At 45.6% G+C, this 20,490-nt stretch overlaps 1 protein-coding gene across 2 annotated transcripts in view; it reads left to right on the top strand.

Moving 5' to 3' along the window:
* Window positions 1–8,313: 8,313 nt before the first annotated feature.
* rhpn2 (rhophilin, Rho GTPase binding protein 2) overlaps window positions 8,314–20,490 on the top strand; it is a 32,216-nt gene continuing 20,039 nt past the window's right edge. The window contains exons 1-2 of one of the 2 annotated variants that reach the window (XM_029114287.2): window positions 8,314–8,542; window positions 15,190–15,305. In XM_029114287.2, coding sequence (XP_028970120.2) covers window positions 8,477–8,542; window positions 15,190–15,305 — 182 coding nt within the window. In that variant the 5' untranslated portion in view covers window positions 8,314–8,476. The remainder of the gene's footprint in view (window positions 8,543–15,189; window positions 15,306–20,490) is intronic. The other variant, XM_010864753.5, reaches the window with a different exon arrangement.

Here is a 20,490-nt window from a genome sequence, read left to right as displayed (position 1 = left end):
AGTGGTTTACTGAACACAAAATCAAGCTTCTGCCTTAGTCACCTGACCTCAACCCCATTGAAAACCAGTGGGCAGAGCTGAAGAGGAGAGTGAATGAGAGAGGACCAAGGACCCTGGATGATCTGGAGAGGTTCTGTATAGAGGAACGGTCTCAGAAATCTTGTTCTTTATCCTCCAACCTTATTAGATGTTACAGGAGAAGACTCAGTGCTGTTTTATTTGGAAAGGGAGGTTGTACAAAGTGTTGAATGCAGGGATGCCACGGCCCATACAGGATGTATGCACCCCCACTCCCTCTTGCCTGTCCTCCCCCCATCGCTCACTCCGACGTTTCACTCCTTTAAAACTGGCTCCTTACATATCCTTCAGCCAGAGTGCCGATTCCCGCAGTCATATCATGGATTGCCATGCACCAGGACCAAACATCATTTGTTAACAGCAAAGTTAACGTTCTTTGGGCGCCAGGCGATGGCTGCATAGCAACCAACCAGTGTAGGGGCAAGGAGCCTTATGGAGGTCCTCGCTAGTGAGGTGGCCCTTCAAGACTAGTTCTCACCCTGGCATTAAAAACAGAAGGAGATAGACTCTCCAGTGTCCTAAATGGCATACTTTTCCATGTGTAGAGCACTGATTTAGACCAGAGAGACGAGAGAGGGTGACAGAGAGATGGAGAAAGAGGAGAGGGAGAGAGATGGGGAAATAGAGATTAAGAGAGAGAGGACAGGGAGAGAGGAAATAGAGAGAAAGAAGAGAGAGATGGAAAAGGGGAAAGAGAGGGAGACCAAGAGGGAAGAGAGATATGGAGTGAGTGGAGGGGGACAGGGCGGTGGAAAGAAAGAGGAGAGGGAGAAAGACAGAGAAGGAGAGGGAGAGAGTAGAGGGGGAGAGAGAGGATGAGGGAGTGATATGGACAGAGAGAATAATACAGAGGGAGACTGGAAAAGTGATGCTCTCTCTAGGGGATAGGGTAGCATTTGGGACAGGCTGACCAGCAGAATCAGCTTTGTGCCTCCTGGTGAATGAAGAGAATGGAGCGGAAAGCTCTGGTTCTATACAGAAAAATTGACTTTCTACACAGAACCCTACTAAACCTCATTTAGTTTTAGTTTTTTCTAACTTTTCTGCTGGACGTTTAATCAAAAGTTATTGTTTTTACTCATCCAGATTTGTAGTGCCACTAACATGACACAATGCTATGCAATTTCTAGCAAATAAAGATGATTCTTATAACCTTTCCACAGCCCTTGGATGCCAACTTAGACCTTTTTTTTAAAGACAAAATGTTAATTATTTATTTTCCCCTCTTTTTGTAATTTGTCAACTGTAATGTAGTCAACCGTCTTCAGCAGAAGTCAGTAGCAGGGTGTAGAACTCATGATGAGTTTTATAATAAAAGCCTTTGTCTTATAAAATAGCAATGAACCACTGGCATAGCACAGTGATCCCGGGCCGGGGTACAAGCTGCTGTAAAGCTGTGATTCTCTGCATTGCCTAATAGTACTCTGAAACACATTATGGCATACAGAGGGGTAACAGATTAAAGGAAAAACCAACATGAAGTGTCTCAGTAAGATGTTGGGCCATGCGCCGCCAGAAGATCTTTGGCATATGTTCTATGAGTTTCTGGAACTCTGGAGGGATGCAACACCATGATTCCAATAGATAATCCCTCATTTGGTGTTTTGGTGATGATGGTGGCGGACAGCGCTTTCTAACACGTAGATCCAAAATCTTCCATAGGCTTTCAATTGGGTTGAGATATGGTGACTGTGAAGATCGTAGCATATTATTCAAATCATTAACATACTGACCCCAACCATTCAGCGACCCCTTGTGCCCAGTGGATATGGGCATTGTCATCCTGGAAGAGACCCTATAATTAATCTTCTTTCAAAGACACTTAGAACCTTTCATCTTGACATCTTAATCCAGAATTTAGATCCACTGGTCCTGCTCAGTATTTCTATTCATGCCACTGAGCATGATGGGATGTTAATTGTATAATTGTATCATACAGAACACATGTATGGAAGCATCTACATATAATGTTCCACCACTCATTCAGTTTTTTCTTTAAAATTTTCACCCTGTACATTAAATTCTAACATTATTCCCACATTCCCACAGCACCATCTAGGGGTCATCCAGGAACGGTCGAATTTTCCTGACATGGAAATCGGTGGTCCCACTGGTTTTACACCAAGGCCACAGCTTCTTAGTAATGATCATTGTATTTTAACAACAAAGTAATTTCAAGGCATTATATTTTAAATAGAACAGTTACAGTTCTATTACATATTTCACAGATACAGTTCAAGTGAAATAGGTAAATATAATTACAGTTCTACTTTTCCTTTACACTGGCAATTATGCAATTTAATCAAACCATATGTCTATTTCATACATAACTGCATATAGACAGAGAAATGTGTTTTAAACCTGTATTAATAAAAACAGCAATATAAATAACCTCTCCGGGAGCCATCACCTTATTGTGGTGAAGAGGTTTGTGTGTTCATATGAACCTGAGGGCTGTGTTGTCCGGGCCTTAGTGCTCCTGGTAGGGTTTCCCATGGCCAAGTGGTCTCAAGGGAGGAGCCAGACTAAGAATGTTTCAAAACAACCCCGGGGCCCCCGTCTGGAGCCAGGCCCAGAGGGAGGGCTCGCCTGCGAGCGCCTGGTGGCTGGGTTTGCCACGGGCATAGCCCGAAAAAGCAAGCCATGGAGAAGGACTTTCGGTCGGCACCAAGGTGTTTCTGGAAAACCATCCGCCACCTCAGGAGGGGAAAACGGGGAACTATCCAAGCTGTGTACAGTAAGGATGGGACACTGTTGACCTCAACTGAGGAGGTAATTGGGCGATGGAAGGAACACTTTGAGGAACTCCTAAAACCCACTAATACGCCCTCTATAGTAGAGGCAGAGCTGGAGGCTGATGGGGAAGCATCGTCAATCTCCATGGAGGCAGTCACTGAGGTAGTAAAACAACTCCACAGTGGCAAAGCTCCGGGGATTAACGAGATCCGTCCAGAAATGTTGAAAGCTTTGGGTGTGGAGGGGATGTCTTGGATGACACGCCTCTTCAACATTGAGTGGGAGTCGGGGAAAGTGCCAAAGGAGTGGCGGACCAGGGTGGTGATTCCTCTGTTCAAAAAGGAGGACCAGAGGGTGTGTGCCAATTACAGGGGTATCACACTTCTGAGCCTCCCTGGGAAAGTCTACTCAAAGGTACTGGAAAGGAGGGTTCGGCAGATAGTCGAACCTCAGATTGAAGAGGAACAATGTGGATTCCGTCCTGGTCGCAGAACAACCGACCAGCTCTTTACTCTTGCAAGGATCCTGGAGGGGGCCTGGGAATATGCCCATCCAGTCTACATGTGTTTTGTGGATCTGGAGAAGGCGTATGACCGGGTCCCCCGGGAGATACTGTGGGAGGTGCTGCGGGAGTATGGGGTGAGGAGGTCCCTTTTGAGGGCTATCCAATCCCTGTATGTTCAAAGTGAGAGCTGTGTTCGGGTTCTCGGTAGTAAGTCGGACTCGTTCCAGGTGGGGGTTGGCCTCCGCCAGGGCTGCGCTTTGTCACCAATCCTGTTTGTAACTTTTATGGACAGGATATCGAGGCGTAGTCGGGGTGGGGAGGGGTTGCAGTTTGGTGGGCTGGGGATCTCATCGCTGCTTTTTGTGGATGATGTGGTCCTGATGGCATCATCGGTCTGTGACCTTCAGCACTCACTGGACCGGTTCACAGCCAAGTGCGAAGCGGTTGGGATGAGGATTAGCACCTCTAAATCTGAGGCCATGGTTCTCAGCAGGAAACCGATGGAGTACCTCCTCCGGGTAGGGAATGAGGCGTTACCCCATCTGAAGGAGTTCAAGTATCTCGGGGTCTTGTTCGCGAGTGAGGGGACAATGGAGATTGGCCGGAGAGTCTGAGCAGCGGGGGCGGTATTGCATTCGCTGTACCGCACCGTTGTGACGAAAAGAGAGCTGAGACGGAAGGCAAAGCTTTCGATATACCTGTCAATTTTTCCTTCCTACCCTCACCTATGGTCATGAAGGCTGGGTCATGACCGAAAGAACAAGATCGCGAGTACAAGTGGCTGAAATGGGTTTTCTCAGAAGGGTGTCTGGCTTCACCCTTAGGGATAGGGTGAGAAGCTCAGCCATCCGTGAGGAACTCGGAGTAGAGCCGCTGCTCCTTTGCATCGAAAGGAGACAGCTGAGGTGGTTCGGGCATCTGGTAAGGATGCCCCCAGGACGTCTCCCTAGGGAGGTGTTCCAGGCACGTCCAGCTGGGAGGAGACCTCGGGGTAGGCCCAGGACTAGGTGGAGAGATTATATTTCGACACTGGCCTGGGAACGCCTTGGGATCCCCCAGTCAGAGCTGGCAAATGTGGCTCGGGAAAGGGAAGTTTGGGGTCCCCTGCTGGAGCTGCTGCCCTCGCGACCCGATACCGGATAAGCGGATGAAGATGAGTGAAAGTGAGAGTGAGAGAGCAATATAAATACAACAATAAACATGCCAGAACCGTGTTCTACCTTTACGTCCTCCTTTACGTTCCCCTTTACGTTCCCCTTTACGTTCTACCTTTACGTCCCCCTTTACGTCCCCCTTTACATCCCCCTTTACGTTCCCCTTTACGTTCTACCTTTACGTCCCCCTTTACGTTCTACCTTTACGTCCTCTTTTACGTCCCCCTTTACGTTCTACCTTTACGTCCCCCTTTACGTTCCCCTTTACGTTCCCCTTTACATTCTACCTTTACGTTATATTCAGTCGATACCATTTTTAGGTATTTTTCAGTCTGTTCCAAAAGAGATCCGATCAGTAGCGTGGAGGTTTAATCTTACAATGTTATTAGAATTTAAAGGCAAAGTTCAGCAACTGGACATGTTGGTAAACATGTTGGTAAACATTCGGGTAAACGTGTCCAGTGTTTACTAACAGCAGAGGATGGTAAACACTGGACATGTTAAGTAAACTGGCCCTTTAGATATTGGTTGCATGTGGGTAATGTTTAAGCAGTACTGACTGAAAAGAGCCCTTACCATAAAAATGTCCACTAGAGGGAGTAGAGCAACAGAGAAGTATTCCCTCATAGGAATAATAACTGTGGTATCATTTAACATCCCTTTGTCCTGGTCATTTGTAGTGGCCTGTTTAGGGAATATGGTGAAGTTTGGAAAGTAATGTTGGTCTCTGATGCTATCACTCAATCCTTCCTCCCCACCATACCTCTATCTATCCCTCCATACCTCTATCTATCCCTCCATACCTCTATCTATCCCTCCATACCTCTATCTATCCCACCATACCTCTATCTATCCCTCCATACCTCCATACATCCATCCAGTTGGCACAGGAAAGTATTGGGTTCAGTCAGTACAGGGAAATGTTGGGTTCAGTCAGTACAGGGAAGTCTTGGATTCAGTTGGTACAGGGAAATGTTGGGTTCAGTTGGTACAGGGAAGTCTTGGATTCAGTTGGTACAGGGAAATGTTGGGTTCAGTCAGTACAGGGAAGTCTTGGATTCAGTCGGTACAGGGAAATGTTGGGTTCAGTTGGTACAGGAAAGTATTGGGTTCTGTCAGTACAGGAAATTATTGGATTCAGTTGGTACAGGAAACTGTTGGGTTCAATTAGTACAGGGAAGTGTTGGGTTCAGTTGGTACAGGGAAGTTTTGGGTTCAGTTGGTACAGGGAAGTGTTGGGTTCAGTTGGCACAGGAAAGTATTGGGTTCAGTCAGTACAGGAAATTATTGGATTCAGTTGGTACAGGAAAGTGTTGGTTTCAATTAGTACAGGGAAGTGTTGGGTTCAGTTGGTACAGGGAAGTATTGGGTTCAGTCAGTACAGGGAATTATTGGATTCAGTTGGTACAGGAAAGTATTGGTTTCAATTAGTACAGGGAAGTGTTGGGTTCAGTTGGTACAGGGAAGTATTGGGTTCAGTCAGTACAGGGAATTATTGGATTCAGTTGGTACAGGAAAGTATTGGGTTCAATTAGTACAGGGAAGTGTTGGGTTCAGTTGGTACAAGGAAGTGTTGGGTTCAGTTGGTACAGGGAAGTGTTTGGTTCAGTTGATACAGGGAACAGGGGATCAGCAGCATGATTGTATTGTTTCTTTAGTGGTAACGGGTTCGGTGGGCCCAAACCGTGTGGCTCTGTTCTTAAACAGGCCTGGTTGGTTCTGATAAAAACAACATTTACAAATACTGATGACTATGCTTGTCTTAACACCAATTTATAGTGTTGTGAAAATGTATTTTTTGTATTTTGCGGTAATATGTATCTACAAGGGTGTTAATATGAATAGTATTTGGTATTATGAATGTCATTGTTTTTGCAATGTTGTGTAGGGGTTCTTTGTTCCTCAAGAAGACTCCCCAAAGTAAAAGTTTAAAAAATAAATAAATACATATATACATATATATATATATATATATATATAATATGTTGGAAGCCATTTTGTGGAAATGCCCTCCTCTAGCCAAAACCATTCCTAACAAGCAACACATGCAATCAATGTAGCAACCTTGAAAAAAACGAACAGCTTTCAAATAACATTTTCCAACATACACATAAGGTTTCTAAGCAACCAAAGACAACAACTTTCTGGTCATGCTCTTCCATATCTCTGGCTTTGATACAATTTCTTGTCCACTCTTACGGTACTGTCCAGAAAACACTGTTCCAGTAGTTTTGGTCTTTACCGGTGCTTGACTTGGACGTCCCTTCTAATTTTAGGCAAACAGTGTTCCATTTTTAGCCAAGTGTTGTTAACACAATACAGACAGACAACATACATTTTCATGAACATAATCTAATGTGCAATGTGTTAGTTCCTGCACTTATTCTATCTCAAGTCAAGCGTTGGTTTTACCCAGGTGTTGTCTGGCAAACGTCAGTCGTGTCTTGATATTATTGTTAGGGAGCAGTCCTTCCTGACCTCTCAGTTGGTGCAATTTTACATGACTCTTTGACATTGGTTGTGGCAAGAGAGGCCTGTAGATATGTTGAGGTGACCCTGGGGTTCTTAGAGACTTCTATTAATGTATTTTGGGCTGACTTTGGTGGGAGAACCTGTCCTACGTAGATGGCCAATGGCCCAGAATGTTCACCACAGGCAGGTGGCCAGTAGAATGATGTACTTTGATTTGGTTGGAAATGGCCTTGAAACACTCCAAGATCTGGTCAGATTTGTTTTTTTTTAATATTGCTATGGTTGTCACAAAATGATTTTTGTAAAAGCACTTTGTTACAGCTGATAATGTGAAAAGGGCTTTATAAATACATTTGATTGATTGATAGAGCACACACAAACTTTTCCCATGCTCCCAATCCCCTGACCTAACTAACCTAAATGGTATGCCTATACTTAACCTAGATAATGCCTAACCCTAATCAGTAATGCCTAAACCTGAAAGTAACCTGAATTTTTTTCCCTAAACTAAACCTCTGTCAGAAATCACAATTTCTGTAGTAGGGATGAGGCAACGTTTTGGGATTTATTATTCATGTAATTGTAGCTTTCTGGATACACCAGGTCCCCCAAGTACAGATAAACATGGCGCGCGCGCACACACACACACACACACACGCACACACGCACACACACACACACACACACGCACACACAACACAGTTCTTATCAGAAGGGACAGACTGAATAAGGTTGCTGAGTAAATCAGTCAGACATACAAGCTCAAGATAGTTTTGTGTAAAGGCCATGGGTGTTTGTGGTTACGTCTATTTGTTTCTCTGGGTGTGTTTCTGAATCTGATGGAGATAAAACTGTTTCTACACCACCAGACACACAATGAACAGCATCATATTGAGATTTTAATATTATGAACTTCTTAAACTTGGAATATTGATTTGGTAAGGTGTTTTGTTAGGATCCTATTAGTCAAAACAACGGCTACTCTTCCGAATATAACTTTAAAATTCCAGAGAATTACATGAAGTAACGGTTGAATTCAATACTGTCCTGGACAGGAGGCACATCTTTTGGTACTGATCGGTGTTTTCATTAAAGTTATCTACGTGGAAGAGAGAAAATAGGAAGAGCGCAGAAATTAAACAATAAACCAATATCGGCCTTTCCGGTGCCCTCCGCGGCTTATGTCTAACGCATAAGCGCATTTTCTTCCGTGTAAAACCTAAATGCAGGTTTGGGGTGGAAGATTATTATGCAAATCAGGAAAAGCGCAATTGGAGCCACACCTACCTACACAAAACCCTTAGAACGTACTGAAACGCTTCCCGTCACACTCTCGGGGCGGGGTTTCGAGTTTAGCAGTTTGGGGAATAGCGAGTGTAGGTTGAAGTGATGACACACAACGAACAGGCAACTGACCGAACTTGGGACTGATTGCAAAAGCTGGCAAAGACGCACCTGTTGAATAACAGGCACACAGTATTCCCGTTTTCTGAATTTCTTCGAAGCTTTGTGCTACGTTTGAAAGTTCAGAATGACGGACACAATACTTCCCAACGGAATCCAGGAAAAAGCAGGTCAGAATGGATATTTTAAAAAGGTGAGTGTTATTATTTGTAAGGATAAAGATTATTACGTAGTTAACGATGTACAAATACTAATAAATCATGAGTGTGATGTTTCCGGCGTGTGTTTTTATTTCTGTTTTTCGTTAACTAAATTATATGAAATAATTAACACTTTGGTCTTATTGCAATTTATAGTTGCTTTTACTAGTTAATGTGTTTTAAGATTTTCAAAACACAGTTAATGATGCCTGACCAACTAGATGTCGGATGTCATTTGGTAGTTTTAGTACTATTCTATACGGTTAGTCTATCTGCTGTTTTCAATGGGGTTTGAATTGTAGCCAGGTGTGACGTACCCCTAGCACAGCAGGCCTGGGCGCTGTTGTTGAGATGTAGCTGCCTGGTTGTACTGTCATGGCCGGTCATGAGAGATGGGACCGTGTTTCGGGTGATATCTTACAGATGTTCCGTCTTAATTTTTGTATTTTGTTTATTTCCCCTTTAGCTAGGAGTATAAGGACTTTTCTAGAATGCTACACGTATCGCTTTTGATCACCTTTTAGTATTTTATCAGACGCTCTAATTCAGAGCATTTTAGTTTATATATTACTTAAATTTGACCATTTACAGATGGGATAAGCATGGTGAAAGGAAGCAATTGTTTCAATCAGATTTTTTTGTAGACAGTAAAGGAACAATTAGAAACTACTGTAATCGTTGGGCCTTCAGTTTTAGGTTTGTGTAGTGGCCAGCCTAATGAGCAAGACAGACAGGATATTGACAATACACTCACTGCTATTTATGGAATGCTTTTATCTATTGCGGTCTGTGAATATGACCCCTTAATAACATTGTGATTGTCTGTTCTCTCTTGCATACTCACACACACACACAGTTCCAGCTAACAGACAGATAAAGTTATGGATTATGAAATCCACCTGGGCATCGGTTTGTTGCTACCCCCAACATTCCTTTCAGATTAGGCCTAGCTCGCTTTCCCAAGTCGTACCCTTTTTCCTAGGGGTCCTGGTCAGAGGTAGTGTACTACATAGTGAATAGTGTGCCATTCGTGACAACTGTAATAAAACATAAGTTATTGGTCTGGGAGGCAGTATGTCTATTGGGAGTGAATCTGGGAAGCCTTAAAGTGTATCTATGGAGTTCAGTTCTGGTTACAGAGGAAGCACCCATTACATCCTGTTCCCGACAACAATCTCTGTCTCGAATACATCTTCAGACCAGACCCAGAACAGTTCTACATCCATATGGTTCGAACTGATACAGGAATGTTCTTATCAAATGACATAATCAGTGTTCTAACACTCCCATGTGGTACGCGGCAAACAAATCGATCAATTAAACCTGAAAAGAAACCAGGCCAGCCTCGTTCAGCCGGCCCGCAATTAGAAGCGTAAATGTTGTTGCCCTCACTGGAATCAATCCCAGGTCTCCCACGTGAGTGGCTGGGTATAGCATCTCAACGTTAGATTTTGTCACTCATTAACATTACGCCAAGTTTGAATATTTCGCTAGACACCATTAAGCACTGTGTTAAACTGACTGACGAATAGCATCTATTCATTGTATGGCTTTTGCCACTGGCTGTTTTAACAGCTTATTGGCCAAAATAGGCTTACTTGTATCTACTAACTTACTACTTGGAATAGTCATAAGAATTGAATTGAGCGAGACTGAATGTGAACTTTACATTGCCAAAGCTATTTCATGGCACAAAAAAGCGTTTGTTTTTCTTTCATTTGTGAATTTCTTGGATACAAAAACTATCAATATAGATGACAATAACAGATTTTTTTGTCAAGAGAAGACAAAAGAATCATGGAAAACTCAACTCTTTCACTGCCCAAGGGGTTTTGATCTAGCCAAAACACCCCAAAAAGCATACATGGATGCGTATTTCGAAAATCCACCGGAAAAAGTTGCAATGTCAACAGTTTTATTTTAGGCTTACTGTAACTTAACTACTGAAGGTCGTAGCCAGCAAAGTTTTTGTCTATCTTGACTCAAAAAGCATGCACGGATGCGTCCTTCAAAATTCCACAAGAAATTGTTGCAATATGACTGTGAAAAGTTTTATTTATATTACTGCATGACGTAACGTTGTTGTGGTAGTTGACCCCGGTCTAAAATCTGCATGGCTTAACGTTGTTGTGGTAGTTGACCCCGGTCTAAAATCTGCATGGCTTAACGTTTTTGTGGTAGTTGACCCCGGTCTAAAATCTGCATGGCTTAACGTTGTTGTGGTAGTTGACCCTGGTCTAAAATCTGCATGACGTAACGTTGTTGTGGTAGTTGACCCCGGTCTAAAATCTGCATGGCGTAACGTTGTTGTGGTAGTTGACCCCGGTCTAAAATCTGCATGGCGTAGCGTTGTTGTGGTAGTTGACCCCGGTCTAAAATCTGCATGGCGTAACGTTGTTGTGGTAGTTGACCCCGGTCTAAAATCTGCATGGCGTAACGTTGTTGTGGTAGTTGACCCCGGTCTAAAATCTGCATGGCTTAACGTTGTTGTGGTAGTTGACCCCGGTCTAAAATCTGCATGACGTAACGTTGTTGTGGTAGTTGACCCCGGTCTAAAATCTGCATGGCGTAACGTTGTTGTGGTAGTTGACCCCGGTCTAAAATCTGCATGGCTTAACGTTGTTGTGGTAGTTGACCCTGGTCTAAAATCTGCATGGCGTAACGTTGTTGTGGTAGTTGACCCTGGTCTAAAATCTGCATGGCGTAACGTTGTTGTGGTAGTTGACCCCGGTCTAAAATCTGCATGGCGTAACGTTGTTGTGGTAGTTGAACCCGGTCTAAAATCTGCATGGCGTAACGTTGTTGTGGTAGTTGACCCTGGTCTAAAATCTGCATGGCGTAACGTTGTTGTGGTAGTTGACCCCGGTCTTAAACCCAAATGGCGTACTGTTGGTGGTGCCAAAGAACAAACATGCAGAACTGCTGCAGCCACTCAACGCAGAGACAGTCCTGGATGGACCTGTAATCACAGTTGGGCGGGTGGGTGAAAGGGGCTCTGGTTAGAGTTGAAAAGGCCCTTTGTTGTTGTCAAGCTGCCCTGATCTCCCTGTGAACGGAGTGTGGTTTTAGGCTTTGTTGTGGACTTCCTGTGTTGCTTGATGCTGCTATGACACCAAGTATGAGGAGAGAGTTGGACTACTCTGTCTTAGAGCTCTCTCATCTCTCTATTTACCACAACGCCTCCCTCAATGTCTCCCTCTGTTTCTCCCCCATCCTCTCTCAGTAAGCAGTAAGCTCTGGTGATTTGATAATTAGAAGAGATTTGTGATGTGGAACAGTGTGGAGGTTTGGCACTTGTTAGGATTTCTGTCCCGGTTTCATGAACTCTCTCACAATCTGTCTCGCCACTCTCTCACTTTTTCTCTCTATAGTTTTTTGTTTTCATTCTCTCTTGCGGGTTTTCTGTCTCACCCCACACACACACACACACACACACACACTTGCTGGCTTGGTAAGAGTGAGCATAGTGTTTTGCTAGGCTAGCAGAAGCTATAGGCAACTCCGCTGTGCTCCTGGTCTGACCACAGATCATCATGAGATACTATGGTTCCAGTCTGCTGGTTCCAGTCCAGTCTTTTCCTGCTTTTCAGCCCTCTGTCCCAAATGACATGCTATACTCCACACAGTGCTCTCCTTTTCACCAGAGCTCTATGGTCCAATAGGGTGCCAATTTGCCCCATTTATGCCCAAGGCTGTCCGAGTCCCAACCCACGAAACAATATCTTAAGAGATGTGGGGACCCTAGGTCCACCCCCTGTGGAGTAGAAACGTTCAGCCTTCATCCCTCTGGTTTAAAAGTGTCTGAGGTCTGGAAGGACCGTTAAACTGCTAATATGGTGAAAACGAATGGTTGGTCAGCTCCTGCTTTGTCTGCATCCGTTTTCTATGTAACAGTTTCTATAGCTTTTCTATTGCTCCAGATTTATTGTCATTATGAACAGGACTCGCGTGCGCAGGCAGACACACACACTGTTTCAAACTGAATGGTTTGGCTTAATGGAAGAGCCTCGTCAGTAGTCTTTCCAAAGAAACGAGAAGCAGGTAGCAGAACCCTTTCCTTGCATATGGCTGTGGACAAAACTAGTGCCCTACATAGTGAATAGGGGGCCATGATTTGGGACGTGACCGTAACTCTAGGCTTGTTAGTGGCCTGTTTCTGGGCTGCTGACTCCTGTCCAAGATGGCTGTTTGAGGCTGATAATGATGAGACACTGAGTGTCTTTGTCCCTGGCTGAGCTCTTGCCAACCAAACCTTACACAGAGTCCTTCAGATAAGAATCTATTCAGCATCAATTAATCCTTCTAATCACAATAAAATAGAATGCCTCTGTTCTGATTCTCGGCTCTTCTGTTCAGAACACACTGAGTCACGTTGCCTTGGCAGCGGTTTGATTACAGATCTCTGTGTGCCAAGTGTGTATTAGGTAGCAGTCTGAGACCTTCCTCAGCCCTTAGGGTTGATTAACAGGTCAGCATTGGTGAAACATTCCTCTGTCATTCAGGCACTTCCACTGGGCACAGTGACAGATCACCTGTCTCTGTCCTCTGAGGAGGAGTTGGTCAGTTGGTTTCTGTCAGAGAATACATACCTTGATGGTTTAAGGAATATCTCTCTGAGTGGATTGGCACTGTACTGCCAGTTACACATCACTTTGACCCAGAGCTCTAATGGATGTAGGGAATAGGACCCCATTTGGGATGCATGTAGAAGAGGGTGGTTTCATGACAATACGTTGGAATCGCACGTGCGCACACACACCTAGTCCTGGGCCATAGAGACTAAAGCTTCCTGTTGATGATCTAATGTCATAAAGACGACATCATGTAAATATGAATTATTAACAGGATTATTGTGTTGACGTAGTGTCAACGTAGTGTCAACGTAGTGTCTTAGGGCGAGCTTTGTCCCTCTGCAACACCCTGCCTACCAATGCAATTGTTTTTTCATACAGGTATCATAGCCAAACCCATTAGAAATATGCATCTCTCTCTCTCTCTCTCTCCCTCTCCCTCTCCCTCTCCCTCTCACCTTATCTATCTTTCCCTCCCTCCCTCTCCTTCTCTCATTCTGTCTCTCCCTCCCTCCCTCCTCCTTCTTTCTCTCTTTCCCTCCCTCCCTCCCTCCTCCTTCTTTCTCCCTCCCTCCATCCTTTTCCTTCTTTCTCTCCCCCTCTCTCTCTCTCTCTCTCTCTCTCTCTCTCTCTCTCCCCCCCCCTCTCCCTCCTCTCTCTCTCCCTCTCACATTATCTTTCTCTCCCCCTCTCCCTCCCTCCCTCCTTTTTCTTTCTCTCCCCCTCTCCCTCCCTCCTTCTCCTCTCTCCCCCTCTCTCTCTCTCTCTCTCTCTCTCTCTCTCTCTCTCCCCCCCCCTCTCCCTCCTCTCTCTCTCCCTCTCACATTATCTTTCTCTCCCCCTCTCCCTCCCTCCCTCCTTTTTCTTTCTCTCCCCCTCTCCCTCCCTCCTTCTCCTCTCTCCCCCTCTCCCTCCCTCCCACCCTCCCTCCTCCTTCTCTCCCCCCCCCCTCTCTATCCTTCTCTTTCTCTCTCACTAATCATCTCTATATCTCCAAACTCTGTCACCTTGACTTTTTAGCACATATCCCTTCACTGTTTCTTTTTGTCACGGAGATGCCTTCAGTGGGGCTTGTTACATTACCTCCCCACAAATAATAACTTAGGCAAGACCAGGGATAATGCCTTGGTGACGGCCGTGAGTAATGATCTAGGCTCATTGCCCACAGTGTTATTGATGTGGACATCACCCTGAAGTCTGGTTCATTTATTTTTCCATCTACAGAGTTCAGTGTTGATACTGTGATCAGGTGTTTGTGTCATTCTGAAAACATTGCTGAGTGGACTGGCCTTCTGTCTGTGTTTTATGACATGGTGTTCAGGACTCGCCCTAATCTAAGAACAGCTTCCGTGATTCAGATGCTCAGAAGTGACAGGGATGATTCTGTGTCCCAAATGAATCCCTAGGCCCCGTGTGGTGCCCTCCGTTTGACCCAAGTAATACAGGTGTAGGGCGGCGTTTGGGAATTCGCTCCTTGAGTCAAGTCCTTATGGTCCCTATCTCATAGTGTGGTGCTTTTGACCTGCTGACTGTGTGCCCTGACTCAACCATACGGTGCTATCTATGAACCAGCTCCAGGAGTCAACTCCCTGTTTGTTGACATAGTTAGACTGGCACGGCTGTCTGTTGATCTGATACCATGACAACACCCTGCTGCCTGCTGTGCGCTCTGATCATTTGTACGACACTATGAATGGGACAGGTTGAGATTTAGGAAGGCCGTCAGGAGAAAAGAGTTCTGTTCCAGCCCAGAGGGTGGGGAGTAAAGGACTGTCTGTCTGCTCCCGAGTCACGGCACAACATACAGCTTCTCCTGGGCTGGGTTATGATCCAAATCATCTTCAAAGTCTGTTTGGAAGGAGTCCGACATAACGGTCTCTGATCAGAGTTGCCAAGGATCAGGTCATCTTATAATTTGGATTTGGCTAAGCCAATCCCAGATCAGCCCTCTAACAAGGCATATGTACTGAATTCAGAGCCTGGTCTTCACAGTACTCTGGATATGATCTCGTCATCTCCCTCCTGTCTTGTAGTTAATGGTCTCTGTTCTCCTTCTGTTTTATCTTCAGGGTTGTAACCCGATGGCCCTGACTGGCCGCTCCAAGCTGCAGAACCAGAGAGCCAGCCTCAACCAGCAGATCATCAAGCAGATGAGAATGAGGGCTGGAGCTGAAAACCTACTGAGGTATCTACACACAGACACGTACCGAAACACACACACACACGCTGGCGGGTCTGTCTTTCACCTGTCTGTCTCTGAGACGTCTTCAGAGACTCAGATGATTGGTGATTTAACAATAGATGAGATCATGTTGTGATGTTGTCATTACCATGAACCCTCAGTGACAAGAAGAAGCATTCCTCTCCGACAGCTGAGCCGACACGCAGAGGACCGGGTTACAGTTGATTTGTTCTAGCGAACACACAGAGAGGAGGAAGTTATGTGTTTAAGTTGACAGAGAGGGTTGTAGTTGACATGGCATAGTTGACCTTTTGACTCTCTATACGCTTGGTCGGAGGATTCCTCCATCCTGAAGTTAGAGGGGGGAAAAATGCTTGAATGAAGCAAGTCAATGTTTAGGGTGAGAAAATGTTGCATGTAACAGAACATTCTGAAAACAAGGAATTCATGGATTAACTGGCACAACTTGATTCTTAGAATAAGACTAAGGTCCTTGATGTCTGTGTAGCTTGTCTTCCATATTTTCTCACCCCATTATTAACCTCATTATCATGTTATTGTTGCTTATCAAGCTGTTCTTCTAAACGTATGTTTTCAGAAGCATTTGTTGCCGTGAGACGTATGCACCCTCTGGAAAGTTGTGGGAGTCTTTCCCAAATCGATATATTAAATCGTTAAATGCTTGAAAATCTTTAATACATTTTGGGAAATGTACTTTGATTTGGCCACCCTGGAGCAATTAGTATCAACTGCCTTGCTCAGTGGCAGAACGTTAGATTTTTGGCCTCGTCGCCTCTGCGATTCTTTTCAGTCCACCTTGCTAACCGCTAGGCCATCTGCCGCCCCTGATCAAATCACATCTTCCCAACTGGCTCAACAAAACATGTCTACATTGTCCCAAGTACCGCTCAGTCCGACCTCGGGCTGTTCTTTGTGATGCCACATTCCTGCAAGGCACAGGTTTTCCAGAAATTCCGGTTCTTCCAACCACAGTTTTGGGGGCAAATACTAAGAACCTCTGGAAAGTTCCCAGAATTTCCCTCCAGCATGTCAGTCCCCTCTCTGTCTTTAACCACTGCGTATAAACCCAGAGAGCTGGAATGGCTGTCTCCAAAAAGCATGCCATTCCCTCTTCTTCCTGGGGCACTGGTTCAGAGGTGCTCTACCGAGAGAGGGGCCATTTTGGGCTCAGCACATAACTGGTCTGTTCTGGTCTAGATCCGATGCCTACAGCACCCAGTAATGGGAGTGGTTGGCTTCTAACCACTACTTTGCTGCCAGTATGATTTGGCATTTTTTATTCGGTCCATCAGTCCCGGTAAGATTATAATTTGTGGTTATTTGCATCCTGTTAGTAAACACAGAATGGAGACACCTGGCTAATCAGTTGCCCCGGTGACCTATTGTTCTGTGTCTGTTGCCATGGCACTGGGTAGACGCGCTAAATAGCCATGTTATTGACGTGAGAATAGCAGCTCCGATCCTGGCAACCCCTGCCCCATCCTCCCCTTCCCTCTGTCATTGTGGTTGGGTGGTTTGTCTGTGACCTGTGGGTTGGAGGGAACTGATGTTGGCGCAATTACCCATCATGCTCATTAGGATTGTAGCTGGTCTGCGCGGTAGCCGGTTGAGGCGTCCCAAATGGAACCCTATTGCACAGTCCACCAGTCCACCCGTCCTAAAAGATATGTTCTATAGAATTCTTTGTATCGAGTTCCTCATGAGGCCTGCTGTAGTTTTTAGGCTGCCTAACTGTGGAACAGAACCGGGAAAGAGACTGGAAGCAGAATGACTCTTTAATCACAAGTCTTAAGCTAGCTACGTCCTCGCTCTCAAGCTGAGTTTGTATTTTAAAGAGTTTGTATTCTTTTTCTACTCCACTTCAATGTTGATGTCTCAAATAACATGCAGTTAGTCCCTCTGGTCAGCACTCAGGGAAGGTGTGTGTGTGTGTGTACTGTTTCTCGCAATCCTGAATGTGGCTCACTATTCTGCTGTTACACCCTCATGTAGGCATTTTTGGCTTTGCTGTGCCTCACTGAGAAACGCAAAACAGTTAAAGGAATTGGAGCAAACGGGTTTCGGGGGCATGGGTTCTGCAGGGGTTTCGGGGGCATGGGTTCTGCAGGGGTTTCGGGGGCATGGGTTCTGCAGGGGTTTCGGGGGCATGGGTTCTGCAGGGGTTTAGTGCGGTTGGGTTCTGCAGGGGCGTGCTGCAGTTGGAATCTCACGGGTTAGGGGGTGTTTTTCTCCAGGCCGACCGACGTCTTTTAGGATCGGTTTAGACTGCCAGACTGGGATTAGAATGTGTTTTTGGCATACTTATCTGGTGAAATAACAATAGAAATGTGTATGTATTGATGGATTCGTAAAAAAACACACAAAATAACCTAATGCCAGATATCTTTTACTGTAATTAGTTTTGAGGGGATGCGGCCAAATCATATGTAAAGACTGACTGGCACCAGTGGAAAATGTTGGTCTGGAGCTCTACCCACACAAACGCACACGTACACACACACACACACACACACACACACACGCGCATGCACGCACAAACACACGTACACAGATATAACTAGAGTGACAGAACTGAACAGACCGGCCAGTTTGGGGGAGGAGGAGGGGGGGGTTGACAATGTGGTTGCTCTGCCTCTGTCATCAACACTACCAGGGGAATGCTCCAGGCCGGACTGATAGGTGTGTCCCCAGAACATGAGGCTGGAAATGGGTCATCAACACCTTTATCTCACACTGTCTGTCTCTTTATCACTGTCTGCTTCTGCAGCGTTAATGCTTCTCTCTCTCACACTCACTCACACACACGTGCACGCACACACGCACGTGCACACACGTGCACAAACTAATTGCTGAATTAATTAACCTTGGGTCAATCAGTTGGATATTTACCTCTAACTTCTGAGTTAGAGAATCGTTTGTTCATGAGAATAATTTGCTAACTTTTAAACCCCTGCAGGAAGGTTGGTTTGATGGTTCTCAAACCAGTTTTACAAACAAACTATCTCATACTGTGTAAGATATTTGTTTCCTCATTAATATTGCTGTGTTGGTTGAGTAAGGAATCCTGGCATTGTTTTGTTGGAAAACACCTAGCTCCTGTCCATCTAATTAGTCCTAATGTTATCTGGGCTCTGGGGCCAGCTGAGGCTCTGCAGGAGCGGCTGTCATCTTCAAAGAGCTCTGCATTCCTCGAAGTATTAACTGGCTAGCTGCTAGCTCTCCCTGGTCCAGTGCACAGTGGACAAAGGCAGGAGTATCTGATGGACCGGTTCTTTGTGCTTGTCTTCCTGCAGTGCTTCAGTGTAGGACAGAGCGTGGTCTGTTTTCAGGAACCTGTGTATTTTCGGGCCAGACGTTACGGCGCTCTGTACAGGAGTCACAGCGAGGGTCTGGGAGAAACTGATGTCCAGAACATCGTCGTAATAATTATGAAACGTCATTTGTACACAGCAGATTGACCGCCACTAAGCCCAAAGTTTGAGTACATGCACTACATCTGTCTGCTCATAGTCAGGTGTTTTCAGTAGTTCACATTCCTCCGCCCCCTCTGGGTCCTCCTATCAGGAGATAAATTGGACAGGCCGGACTGGCTTTCCCAGGTTCAATCATGTGAAGTCACTCCTTCGACCATTAGGCGAGAGTCTTTGTCCGGTTCCTCTCAGGTATCTGCTCTGTCTCCGTTGGCCATCTGGCTGGAGTCACGGCCTGTAATTATGACTGGAACTCTGGTGAAACTTAGTGTGCTATGAAGTGAACAGGATGTTGTTGGGGACACGGGCGGGTGGTTGTGGGCCCCTGGCCCCGCTGCAGAGAGCCCTGGGGGTCCTTCTCCGGATCGTACCGTATCATTAATGTACAATCAGTAATACATGGAAACGCACAGAGCCCTGTTCCTGTGGTAGGCTGTTCTCCCGAATCTGCTGTATAATGTGACCAGCAGAACACTTGGCTAGCACCTCTCCCACAGGCACATGAGGAGAGTGGTTTTGAGCACCGAACCGATCAGCTGAAATAAGATGTTGGTGGGGAGATTCTGCTCCAGTCACAAACATACAGAAACGATATGCTCCAAATTGTACCCCTATTCCCTTCTTAGTGTGCTACTTTTGACCGGGGCCACTAAGGAATAGGGTTCCACTTGGGCGTTATGTCTTCATCCTGATGATGTCGTCAATCCAGAAACGCAAGTAAAAATTGTAAGTCACCTCGGTCAGTCAGTAGACAATAGTCACACTGGCCAGTCAGTAGTCACCTGGGTCACGTAACATCTGTTTGTCTTTGTGGTCTGTCCTGTCTGGCATCTGTCTGTGCCAAGCAAAATAATAAATATTCTTTTAGCAATCGTCTTGATAATAATCTCATTCATCTCCCCATTCATCTGTCAGCAATTTGAGTTTGGGGATAAAGTTACAGTTGGAAGAAACAGCGCGCTTTCATTGGCAAAGTGTTTATAAGAGATTTGCTGTCTCCTAAGTCATACTATCTGAGTCATCACTCATCGGTTTTAGCTCTGTGTCAGACCTGACCACAATCTTAAGGCAAGTGTCACAGAATTGGCGGTATGTGCCTCTGATCATGAAAAATGCCAAGGTGCGGCATTCTTGTGGGCAGAAGACCAGACGGCAGTCGCTGAGTGTGACAGTGTGTTTGTCATGGTGTTTGAGGGCGCAACAGGTCTCTGGTCTGACAGGTTTGCCCAGACGGGAGGTGTGGGTCTATTATGCTAACCAGACTCCCAGGACAGCTGCCCAAAATGACAGGGTGGGAGTCAGCGGTGCCGGACTGGTTTAGGGTCAGTTGTTTTTTCAGTGCTGGACATGTTTGTGTGACCGGTCTGACAGGACAGGCAAGGTCAGAGGCTATACACACTCCTTGACCTTCCTGCTTTCATCAGGCCTTCAGTGGCACTGGTCTGTTGCCAGCTTCCAGTGGACTCATTACTGTCTTTCAGACTGAAAGTCCCAGCAGAAGACCTGACAATGGAGCTGTTTATCACAGACCGCCAGGCCAGTGGCTCAGCACACACACACACACACACACACACACACACACACACACACACACACACACACACACACACACACACAAAACACCTTCAGGACTCCCCACAGCCTGGTGACATGGATACTGTTGTTAAGACGATTAATCCTGGATGTGAAGAGCTCTG

Source organism: Esox lucius, chromosome 17, assembly GCF_011004845.1.
Source record: "Esox lucius isolate fEsoLuc1 chromosome 17, fEsoLuc1.pri, whole genome shotgun sequence".
In the NCBI taxonomy this organism is placed as follows: Eukaryota; Metazoa; Chordata; class Actinopteri; order Esociformes; family Esocidae; genus Esox; species Esox lucius.
This window is presented reverse-complemented; position numbering and strand designations above follow the sequence as displayed.